General features: G+C 43.6%; 1 protein-coding gene across 1 annotated transcript; it reads left to right on the top strand.

Annotated features, from left to right (window-relative positions):
• The first annotated feature begins 9,874 nt into the window (after window positions 1–9,874).
• Window positions 9,875–12,298, top strand: her9 (hairy-related 9). The gene is made up of 4 exons (XM_037244097.1): window positions 9,875–10,198; window positions 10,306–10,401; window positions 10,502–10,589; window positions 11,290–12,298. Exons 1-4 carry the CDS (start codon window positions 10,091–10,093, stop codon window positions 11,862–11,864), a joined length of 867 nt encoding a protein of 288 aa, XP_037099992.1. The 5' UTR covers window positions 9,875–10,090; the 3' UTR covers window positions 11,865–12,298.
• Window positions 12,299–12,648: the final 350 nt, after the last annotated feature.

Genomic DNA, 12,648 nt, shown 5'->3' with positions numbered 1-12,648 from the left:
TTGTTATTTTTATGCTGGCGAGCTCTGCATGTGCTGGGTCTCCTGTGGTGCTGGTCACTCGGAGTGGATTGCCCTGCCTCGTGGGTTCAAGGCAATGCCATTAAGACCTTTTTGTCACCCGTGAGTGAGGTCATTTCTCTTCTCCACTGGCCAATGAATGTCTCCTCTTATGATTTTGTTTAGCTCCCGCAAACAAAAGTGCAAAGCTTTGAATTGTTCAGAAAAAGGAATAAAGAATTAATTTGCATTGATTTTTTAGATCAACAACAAAGACTATCTTTTATGTCCCAAAAAATAATAGCATATAATCTCCCCCCCCACAAAAAAAAAGGATAAAACCAACAATGGTACCATTTAAAAGGGCCATCTAAGAGGGAAATTATGAACTTTGCGGTTTTCGTAAATTAACGTAAATTAAGTTAGAGGATTTCTCCCTCAGAGTTAGGGTCAATGCTATTTTTTGTGATTTGTTTGCCCTTATGACAAAACTAATCATGATTGTAAATGTGAATAATTTAGCCTGTGAATCCATCCATCTTCCTAACCCCTTATCCTCATGCTTGCCAAAATGGAAATTGCTTTATTTATTTTTGGAGGCCACAATAATGTAATGTTGATATAAAAAGTCCATGAATCATGCTTTGGGTCTGATTAGCTTCATCTGGAACTTTGGCCTTACTCAAGGTGGAAGGACTTATGATCAGTTTCAAACAGCAGTCAACGTTAGCACAAAACCTTCAGACTTCTGCCAGAGAGCAACGGGGAACCACATAAGTATTGCTAACTGAACAAAATAGCATAGAAGCAAATGCATATAGTATACTGGCCTCAAGACAATTTTCAGATCTATTGTTTTAGTCCAGCACGTTTGATCCTTTGTCTCGTGAGTGCCCACCCTGTGGCTTAAATCCAAGCGCTTATAAGCAAAGGTCTGAGGGTGGGGCGAGGGCAGTGGGGTTGCCCGTCCCATGGAGCGCAACCTTGTTCCAAAGTGGCCAAGAGGGCCATATCTGTCACAGCACATTGCACTGTGCAGCTAGAATATGAATGAATTAAGCAAAGTGGTGAGTCCAAGCTGCAAGCGTGGAGCTCAAAGGGTTGCTGAAATGCTGTAATGTAATTATGTGGACATTCTCTCATGTCCATTTGCTTCAATTGGTCCTGCAGCCCCCATTCAGCCAGTGGGACTGCCGTGTCTTTTCTCAGGGGGGGGCTCTGAAGTAATCTGAAAAGGCCTTCTACTCATTGTGCTCATTGTCTTTGTAAGCCTGTTATTAGAGGGGGCATCACGTTACGGCACACTAACCTCACAGACTTTACGCCGTAAAGTTTACGGTTACATGTGGCATGGACATTCGGTCGATATGGCATTCTCCACTGGACATCTGTGCGTATTAATTAGGTTAATTTTGAGGGGGAAGTCATTACTTTTACTTAACAAAGCATGCTATTTAGATAATTACTTTCACTAAACTTCACATAACTAATTTCAATTTATATAGTTATTCGTTCATTCATCTTCTCAAGGGTCGCAGGTATCCTGAAGTCTATCCCTGAAATGTTAGAACCTGAACTAAGTCGCAAGCCAATCAAAGGGCACACACAGACCAGCAACCATTCCCACTCAACAATCACGCCTAAAGACAGTTTAGAGTGCCCAATTAACAGGGAGAACATGCAAAGGCTGTGTACGTATAATTATCTCTCTCTCTTTCTCTCTCTGTCTCTCTCTCTCTCTCCTGAAAGTTGCAAAACAATGTTACACATTTGATGTTGTATTCTTTGAATTGTACAATCAATTCAAATATAGGGGAAAAAAAGAGAGTTAGTGGATGTACGTATCTGATCTGATAACCCCGTGAGCACAGTGATTTTGGCGGTGGTTTTCCGGACCAAACAATGCAGCCATTCGCCAAGGAAATCACCATTAGCCAATTTAGCCTACATATACAGTATTTGTCTCAAGGGCTGTTCAAATCCTTCTGGATTTCAATAACTTCCCAAGGAAGCTTTTAGCGCTGCAGTGCTGTGTGCTGCAGTCAGACCAGCAGACATGAGCTAAAAATGAAACATAAAATTAATGGCAAAAGATGTGGCCAAAGAGTGGTGATTTTTCAAAAGATTGTTCTAAAAATATTCTACTGTCAAGTCATACAGTTTTAGCATTTAATGACAAAAAGACAAACTCTACTGTTAATTGATGAGCATAGTATGCCGCACAGCCTGAGCAAACTTAATCACATTTTATTTTTATCATAGACTGTACAAAAAAACACACCCACTGGTAGAAAAAAAATAGTGATACATGGAGTGCATGTATATATAGCACTTTATTATTATTATTATGTATTTAATAGAAATAGAATAATAGAATAGATGACAATTACTTTACAATTAAGACCTGAGAGCAAAGACTGCTCTGGTCAGTGTGACAAAAAAGCAAAGTCACCTAAATTGAAATGACAACTTGAATGGGTGTTTAATGATTAAACCAACATGCAAATGCGTATGCTAACAGCAATTAAAAACAACTTAACAAGTTACCCTGGCTCCCAAACAAGCGCACTAACAACGATGCAGATTGCATTAGCTTTGCGCTTTATCAAACAAATCGCCGACGTCCATCTGAGAATCGAGTTAAGGGTTCCAGCAATTTGCCGAATTTGATTTTGTGAGTTCCAGCGCTTTGTGTTGACCTAATCTCCGGCATTCACACAGACAACCAGTGGAAATGTCCAAATGCGTCACTGCACAACTTTAAAGGCTTTTCCCATGTATTGCAGCCTAGTGACCCATTCTAAATAACCTATATCATTGAGGATCTGCGGTTGATAAAGGAGTCTATTGGGGCCCGTGGTGAAAGGTTTTTTCTTTTTTTTTTTCTTTTTGGCGGTTCAGGCTTGGATAAAAAGTGCAAAGAGGAGTATAAAGGAAAAGTATAGGAGACGTCAAGACGGCTTTGGAAGGAAAACAAACTGCAGAAAGCAATGTGAGTTGACTTAATCTGATTAGACTAACCTCATCAACAGCCTACTTAAAAGGGAGAAGAAAGAGTTGAATTGGGGCGAGAAGCAAGAGAAAAGGCTCTCTCGCCGTGTTGAGAAAGCCAAAGGGGCTGTGTGAATACATCACATTGTACTGAGCATGCTGGTCTGCAGATGGCAAAATGACAACAAGCCATTTGAAAAGTAAGGCAAATATAATTGATCACAGGGTTTTTTTTCTTTTACGCCCTCATCTTCATGCAGATATGAAAACAGCTGAGAGAGGAATCAGATTTAAGAATAAAAACGTGTGGAAAAATAACACTTTTACTTCCATTTGTGGTGCCACCCAAATATAGTCCCACATTCTTCAAGACTGATGTTTTAGAAAAAAAAAATCCAACAAGAGAAAACTGCTTTTTTAACACCGATGTTAGCTCACGAGACCAAAAATTAAACAAATTCTTATTGCAGCAACACATATTCTCATGTCATTCCCTTCATCTAATGACTGCTAATGATTGAAAGGCATTAGTGATCCCATGACTTTATTATGATTAACGCATTATGTGTGCCCTCCATTTTCTCTGTACTCCTTCAAATCAAAGCAGTGCTGTGTTGCAGCCTGCTAATTCCTCAAGTGGGACTTCAGCAGCCACAGGTGGCCCCTCACTCCTGTGCACAGATCAGCGACTCTGGGTGCAAATAACCGCTAACGAGACTTTAAGAAGCCGAAAATAACAGAACCTCAACCACAAAATCTTTTACATTGCACAATACCCACCTAGTAATATGCTTTTTACTGACAAAATCAGGCACTACAAGGTACTATTTCTAGTACTAAATCAGGTTTGGCTCCAAATACCAAGATGATGTCCATGTTCCTGCATCTCACACTGGCTGGTGAAGCTAACACACTGCATGTACAGTACTTTGGTAAAGAGTTGTACCGTAATTGTAAACAATGCAGGCTGCATGGCAAGGTGATACTATGGTAACCTGATTTGCTACTTTGAATGAAATGTCCTCACTTTTCAGAGGCAACCAGAGGAACATGTGAAAACTGCATTGGTTGCTGTCAACATCACTGTGCACCTAATTGGGGACTGCCTGCAAAGATTGGCCAGATGATACCGGCTAACACAGACTGAATCCGACCCTCATTCTGCATTCTGCACGTGGATTTCAAGAGGTACATGCGCTCATTGTGCAAGGACAAATTAAGCAGGGGGCAGAAAAAAGGAATTGCCGAGCACAGAGCAGACCACTGAAGTCGGCTAAATCTGCCAACACGATGCGGGGCTTTTCATCTCCCCTGACATCTCTTGTATAGCTTCCAAGACTGAGTCAAAAAGCAAGTACTTTTGGCTTTTTTTTCTGCTGAATGTTGGCGCAATTTCTATTCTCTTTATTCCTCAGCAAAGCCGTGTCTGTATATCAGCTTTCATGATGTTCTAACGACCGAGTCACTCCAAAAGTGTCCTTGTCGTTGAATGAGAAATCCTCTCGGCCTTTGTTGCCTCAGCCGGTGGACCTTTTGATATGCACAAGTGAAGAAGGGGTGGATTTGGTTTGAAATAGTAAGCGTTGCTCGACTTCTTCAGGTTCAACAGATGCGACTTCACCTAGACGAAATTATTCAAGCCTGTTAACGCCAATGTGGCGCTAGACAGTTGTGTAATATTTGCGGAGCGCTGTCGAATGAGATCCGCATCATTTGGGGCCGATCCAAAAGCAAATAAAGCAAACATGAGTCCGAGCACACACAGCTGGCCCTTGAGACTCGGAATCCTGGGTAAACAAGCGCACGGCATGCCTCGGCACAGCTCAGCTTTGGGGGCACATGAACCGCCCAACAATGGCTGATACACTCCACTATAGCGGGGCTTAGCGCAATTTTATTACATTTGGCCCCTTTCAATAGACTGTGGACCAAAAGAGGATCACAGAATTTGTCATCAGTTTTTAGATTACTCCGGCATCTACGCCTTCTCAGACTCAGTAATGCTTCTTTTGTTGGGGAATATCGTCCGATTTAACATAAAAATTTATTCTTTTCTTACTTCAGAGTTAGAGTTGCTAAAGGTGGTCAGCAATGTTATTTCTGCAACTTCAGATATTGTGACTTATTTTGTTGTTTGACCAATTCGTGATTGCTTGAATGTTTCAATTTTAACAAGCATATCCAATTACAGTGGCCCACACGCACGCACACACACACGCGCACACACACGCACACACACACACTCAATGAGCATCAATTCACATCAGCATCAACTTTTTTCTGACTACTGCAACATGTTTCTTTTTTTAAGAATTCAACCCACGGAAAGAAGGGAGCTTAGCTAAATGCTAACACACAATGTAAAAAGCCACACATGAGCTAACATAGTCTGTGTTGCTGTTACAATTCTGAACACAAATGGTGAGGCAACACATAATACATACAATATAATAATACTCATTGGCATGTATTTTTTATCCTCTGCGGAAAATACCTAATATTACTGGAGCTTACTGAGGAGCTGTACTTTGTATCATGTACACTTCATATGCATGTCTGTCGCGTTTTTTTTTTTTCATACTTTGGGTGGGGGGGGCGACTTATACTCAGGAGCGACCTGTATGCGAATTTTTTCACAAATTTTTACTTGATCATTAACACTTTACTTACTAGTATAGTTGATCACTTCACAAGTTATTTTCACTTTAAACCACATGAGGGCGCACTATGGCTGTGGAATAATTGGAGCCTCACGGACAATGAGTTCCATTCACTGACTTCCGAAGTCGGGAGATTTAATGATTTGGAGTGACACAGATTATTCGATAAACTTGTTATTTATGTGATAGTTATTTGATATAAAGTTTATTTAGAGTAGCAACATGTATGTTGTTAGACTTCAGTAGTTTCCGATTTTCTAGGGAGGCCGTGAAGGAAGCGGGGGGGCGGAAAGAGTGATCCAGGGCGCTTGCGTGTGTTGGCTCACATGTTGAGCTCTTGATTTGTGAAATAAAGAGCCGGTTATCAAACCCATGTCTTGCCTGGTACTTTGGTAACGCTACAATATAGTTATATATGTACGTAGATCTGCGGAATATTCAAAGTCAAGTCAAAGTCAGCTTTATTGTCAATTTCTTCACATGCCAAGACAAAGAAATCGAAATTACGTTCCCACTATCCCACTGTGACAAGACATAGTACACAATATACATACAAGTAAACACAAAAAAATAAAACCAAGAAGGCACAAACAATGAATAAATAAGAGTGATGAATAAATAATAAATAAACAAATAACACAATAAATAAGAGGGGCAGAAATGGAGCAAGTGTGCATACAGCAGACAGTCAGAATATAGCGCAAAAGTACAGGACGCTACGCAGAAGGGGGAGAGAGTTCAGGATCCTAACAGCCTGGAGAATGAAGCTGTTGGTGAGTCTGGTGGTGCGGGAGCGCAGGCTCCTGTACCTCTTCCCAGAGGGCAGAAGTTCGAACAAAGAGTGAGCGGGGTGACTCACATCACACACAATCGTGGTCGCCTTGCGGGTGAGATGGGAGGTGTAAATGTCTTTCAAGGAGGGGAGTGAAGCACCAATAACCTTACCAGCCGTGTTCACTATGCGCTGCAGGGCCTTCATGTTGTATTCCAGGGCTGTGGACTCGGTCGGATTTTTGCACCGAGTCCGAGTCCGGCCTCTTGACCTCCGAGTCCGAGTCCGGCTGTCCATTTTTTCTGTTAATTCATGTGACTGCTTAGTCTTTATTCAAGGCTAATTTAGATCAAAATCGAAATAATTACAACAGTTTTGTGATGGCTTTGCAGTGGCGTAGCCAAGCCGGGGCGAGCCGGGGCAGCACCCGGGTTAGGACTCCCTGCGCCCCGGTTGAAAAATATCGAGCTTTTTCGATTCTTCATTTTCATGCCGTTTTTTTCTTTCGGTCTTGCGCGAATGTGCTTGCGCTATTCTATGTGCGCGATGTTATCCATTCACCGTTTGCCTCCCGGACCCGGATGTTGTTTTAGCAATCAGCGAACGGCGTGGGTGATGTTAGATTTTTTTTCCTGTGGGCGCGCGCCCCTACTGGAAAAATTCCTGGCTACGCCACTGTGGCTTTGTCTTTATTAAACATATGAACAAATACAATAAACAGATACTTTCAAGTTTCAATTCAACGACTTGAGTTTGTTCTTAGGAACAAAATCGCCTCAACCAAGTCAGCCTTCATCGCGCCGCGCTGATCAGACATGATAAACTTGAGCCCGGAAAACAGGCGCTCTACGCTGACTTGGCTGATTGGCATTGCTGTCAGTGTCCGAGTCGCTGCCTTGAGGCCGGACGGATAACGATCAGCTGTAACAAATGGGCTCTCTTTCATTCGACCAAGTGCCAACATTGCCCCAATTTCTTCATCTATGTCGGTTGGCGAGGTGGCGGCCGACAAACGCCGGCGGCGCTCAATGCTGTCAAGTTCTTTTTCAAACACAATTTAACCGATAGAAGTGGATACATTGGAACATAACCTACACTCTAATATATTATTTGACATGGTATTAAATGCGTGGCTTTACAAAAATAGTCATTGAAGCCCACCCTTAGCCCTGAGTGCCATTGGCATGAGGCAAAACGCTTGAAAACACACACTCTCGCCCAATTAAATAACCATTCTGAAACACAGGACATGTAAGATAATATTTTTTAATCATTAATTACACCATTATAGCTCAGACATTTATCTAAACACAAATAATTAGTGACGACCCCACAACTATCGAAACACATCAATGATATAAGCTGGGTGACATAATCGTCCTTGACATTGGTACATAATGTAAACATTAGCCGAAGTGCAACTCAACGTGGCCGCATTGATCGTAAGCAGGGCTGTGGACAGTATTCCTACGCGCATTCTCAGCAGCATGATGAAAATAAAATTGAACGTATTTTTTTTATTGTCGGACTCGGTGGACTCGGTCAAAATCAGCACAGAGTCCGAGTCCGGCAAAAAATGACCGAGTCCGAGTCCCCGAGTCCGAGTCCACAGCCCTGTTGTATTCAGTGCAGCTACCACCCCAAACAGTGATACAACTGGAGAGGACGCTCTCAATGGTGCCACGGTAAAATGTAGTCATGACGGCCGGAGGAGCACTTGCTTGCCTGAGTTTCCGCAGGAAGTACAGAATATCAACCAATTGAAAACGAAGCAACAATGCACATCATATTTTCAAACAGACGAGATAAACACATTTTTCACGAGACATACCTTTAAGAGTTGCAAAACTAGTCCAGAGTACTCATTCTTAGAATTTTGTATTGTGCAACATCATGTAACATGGGAATACATATGTGTGCAGTTGGTACACGGCTCATATCTACGGCGTACTGTACATATGTGCATCTCTGTGCATGTGTGTTTGTATCAGTGTTTGGCCCTTTAAAAGGTTCCTGCAGGGCCGAGGGGTTAAGAGAAGATAACGGGAGCAGACATTATTTGCTTCTGTCATGTCGGCTTATCATCAGGTCCCCCACATTGTGGTCGAGTCACACATGGATGCCAAGTGGGTGTACCTAAACACATCTCTCACACACGCACACACACACATATATGTATACAAATGCTCCTCCTTGGAGTTAACATGCAAGCATGCGCGTGTACGCACACAAACACGTCCATGAACATGCATGATTTAAAAGACTGATAGAGTTTTAAAATAAGATCCGACGTCCAACCAAACAGTGGAGTCAACGTGTAAATTAACGGTTACTATGCAATGAGCACTGTCAGTCGTGGTATGTAACGTGCAAAATGGACGCTAGGTGGCGACCTTCTCCCTCCTCAAACCCTGCAGCATTGACAAGTGTGTCAGGGGTTTTCTTCGATGCAATGGCTGGCTGCTTGAATGGTTGGGTGGATGGATGGATGGATGGACGGACATGCGGGCGGACGGACGGATGGATAGACAGACGGGTGGCTGGATAGTTTATTTATACGATGAGGAAAGTGAATATCACAGCAACAATATTCACACGTTTACTATCTCATCATTACGTAGCCTATTTTAAGTACGTATTACAACCACGCAGTAACTGAAAGGGAGTGTGGAGAGAGTTAAAATGAACACATCCTGTTATATATACTGTGCATCAATCTTATGCGCTCTGAGAAGTAACCAAATTTTAATCCGGCACTACTGGCACGCGGACAGATGTGCTCCGCCCCTCCCCTCCCCTCCACTCCAGCCCCCCTTAAACCCGCCTGCCCGAGCTGCTCCCCGAGTCGAAATGATTGACACGGAGCCATTCAGCAGCCAATCGGGGAAAGAAACGCCTTGTTTGCATAAAGCGGGCGCGCGCCATTGGCTGGCTGCGTGCTACTGCGAAAATTCCCTCGCGTGCCATGATCCCGCAGGCGGCGCACGTCCGGAAGCTGACAAAAATAGAAGTTTATTTATCCCTAAACGTCGTTCATGTTTACATCTATTCTGTATTCTAACACCAGGAAGTTGATTATTGCCGAAGAAGAAAAAAGTGAAAACGTCAAAAACAAAATGATATATACTTCGTTTGTGTAAGAGATGTTCGCAGAAAACAGACGACATTTTTCTTTTTTTTTTCACGAGCACCGACTAAAGTTGGAAGCAAACATCCAAACGCATTCCCCCGCGTCTCACCTCCTCCCGACCCAGCCGCCCGCTCGACCGGCTTTGTTGTTCCTCGCTGCGGGTTGATTGAACAGCGCGTGACTGACGGTGCGCGGGGGTGTTGGCCAATCAGTGTCCGGGCTTGCGCTCACTTGGCGAGACGGTTCTGCCATTGGTTGAGGCGAGTGTGGGAAAGAATGCAGAGAAGCTTTCACACGATGTGGGAGCACGCGCGCTGGTATAAATACTGTGGCGCGTGTCGGCCGCAGAAGTCGAGACGCCGCCACTCGTGACTTAGTGGTGATACAATACTGATGACGGGAGTAGTTTTTCTTTTCTTTTTTTAAACAGGGCCGTTCGGTGGACGAACTTTTTTTTTTCTAAAAAAGAATCTTGTCAACATCTATTTTCCCCAAGAAAGGATTTATCGATTTAATTCGTGTGGCCAAAACTGAGTAACGATGCCAGCCGACATCATGGAGAAGCAGACGGGGTCCCCGATGGCTGGTGCCCCTGCAAACGGATCACACACGCCGGACAAGCCCAAAAATGCCAGTGAGCATAGAAAGGTAATTGTCGCCCTGTGCAAGCGAAAGAGTTTTCTGATGCAGGATGCGCCGTGAATTCTGTATCATCGACAATTAACTGAACGGTGTCTCGACTTTTATTCCTTCAGTCATCCAAGCCCATTATGGAAAAAAGACGCAGAGCAAGAATCAACGAAAGTCTCGGCCAACTTAAGACGCTCATCCTGGACGCGCTAAAAAAAGATGTAGGTCAACTTTAGTATTTTCACCTCTATGCTTCTTTTAAGATAAATTACACTTTAAATGGGTGAGATTTCCTTTAAAGTTGAAATACGTTCTTTCTAGAGCTCCAGACACTCCAAGCTGGAGAAGGCAGACATCCTAGAGATGACAGTGAAGCACTTGAGAAACCTGCAGCGAGTGCAGATGAGTGGTAAGTCGAATTCCCGCTCACTTTTATTTAGCAAAGGCGTCTATTTTACATTACATAACAGCCACGGCACACCACCAAACACAAAAGTCTCACAAACATGTATACTGGAAGGATGATGCAGATATTGTGTGATGGTAGTGGAAGAGAATTGTTCTTTTTTTGTAAATCAGCAGCTATTCTTGGCAATAACATTTTAGATAAAAACACAAAGAGATCAACAATTACAATGCTCATTTCATATTGGAATTAACAAGGAATTCATTAAAAACAAGAGTAAGAATAATGCCTGGAAATGAGTGGGAAGAAGAAAATCTTATCGGAACCCCCCCCCCCTTTCTCACCAATATTGTAAACTTTGGCATTTCCAAATGTGGCCTATGCATTGAAAATAATATAGCGATGTCCAAATTTTGTTTGGCTACCTAATGGCAAATGTAGTACACCAATGAAATGGTAGAAAGAAAGTGAAAGAAAAATCCAATCCTCTACCCAAGAAAGCATTTGGTTGGTCTGACTGTCACTGTATGACACTTTATTTAATCTATATTAATAATTCTAACCATTTAAATGAAATTGGATAGTTTCCAGCACAATAACATGGGCATTTGGTCATAACGCAGAGGCATTAAAAGCAAGTGATGAGACACAGGCCAGTGAGAAAGCATCACTAACATCAGTCTGTCTCCTCCTTTTTCTCCAGCGGCCGCTCTCTCCCCTGACGCCGCCGTGCTGAGCAAGTACAGAGCCGGCTTCAACGAGTGCATGAACGAGGTCACGCGCTTCTTGTCCACTTCGGAGGGGGTGAATGTGGAGGTGAGGTCGAGGCTGCTCACCCACCTGTCGGGCTGCATGAGCCAGATGATGGCCATCAACTACTCGCAGCAGGCCGCGTCCCAGCAAGCTCACCTCACTCAGCCCCTGCACGTCCAGCTGCCCTCCACCCTGCCCATCAGCCCCGGCGCCGCCATGGCCTCCAAACTCAGCCCGGCCGAGGTCGCTTCCCCCAAGGTGTTTGGGGGCTTCCAGCTGGTGCCCGCCTCCGATGGACAGTTTGCTTTCTTGATCCCCAACCCGGCCTTTGCAGCAGCCACAGCCCCAGTGATCCCACTTTATGCGAATGCCGGGCTGCCCATGGCGGTCAACGGGCCCTCGGCGGGCACCGCCGCCTCACCCGTACACGGCATGACCTCCTTCTCTGGGGGATCCCAGGCGGTCAGCCCGGTAGGAGTGAGTCCCGGTCCGGACGGCGGCGAGGTTGTGTGGCGGCCTTGGTAGAGCCTCGCCACCAAAAGCCAGCATGGGGAACACAACCATGGAACTGTGGGACTGCCACTACGTTTGAATTCAGACCTGCAGCTGTTACGAGGATCTAACCTGTGACATTTCTGTTACGCCACCCCGAAAATGTTCATGTGGCACTTTTTGTTATGTTTCGTTTTATGGAACAGAAGCCTTTGATGGATCATTATCATTTATGACCAGTTCCAATTGGATCTTGGTGATAAATAACCTGTACATGCAGATGTGTTGATTTATAGGATTTTTGCTATAAAGTACTTTTTATAAAAAGGTTTAGTTTTGTACAGAGTTGTTCTTGATTGTTACACCAAAGCTGTTTTATATTGTTTTGCTGTTTGTTAAAGAAAGAACTGGTATTCTTCCAATGTTTGAATAAATACTGTTGAAAAATACAGTCTCTGTGTTAAGTCAATTTTTGCCTGTCTTTTAAATCCAAATTAGAACCTAGAACGCACACACACACACACGCGCAATCATTGACTTACAAACCTGTCTCCAAGTCAAAATTCCAACATTAATATTTTGTGTGGGGATTTGTCCTTGTGTGCAACTTGAATTGGCAACTTTTCAGTCAAGCTTGGTGAGATTTCTTCACATCTGGCTGTAGGTGGGACAAAGGATTCTATTTTTTCTCTTTCTCACTCACCTGTTTTGAAAAAAATATAAGTTCTATGGGGCATCTCATCCCAAATGCAGCGGGAGCTCGCAAAAGTCTATTCATGAGCTGGGGAAATGTGCTCGGGGGTTAATGTCACAAACA

This window comes from Syngnathus acus, chromosome 2 (assembly GCF_901709675.1).
Source record: "Syngnathus acus chromosome 2, fSynAcu1.2, whole genome shotgun sequence".
Taxonomy (NCBI): domain Eukaryota; kingdom Metazoa; phylum Chordata; class Actinopteri; order Syngnathiformes; family Syngnathidae; genus Syngnathus; species Syngnathus acus.
Note: the sequence above shows the minus strand (reverse complement) of the source record. Positions and strands in the feature narration are given on the sequence as shown.

Coding starts and splice junctions, on each gene's coding strand:
- her9 (XM_037244097.1), top strand. CDS start 10,091: ATGCCAGCCGACATCATGGAGAAGCAGACGGGGTCCCCGATGGCTGGT. Junction 10,402..10,501: donor TGGACGCGCTAAAAAAAGAT/GTAGGTCAACTT, acceptor CGTTCTTTCTAG/AGCTCCAGACACTCCAAGCT. Junction 10,590..11,289: donor GCAGCGAGTGCAGATGAGTG/GTAAGTCGAATT, acceptor CTTTTTCTCCAG/CGGCCGCTCTCTCCCCTGAC.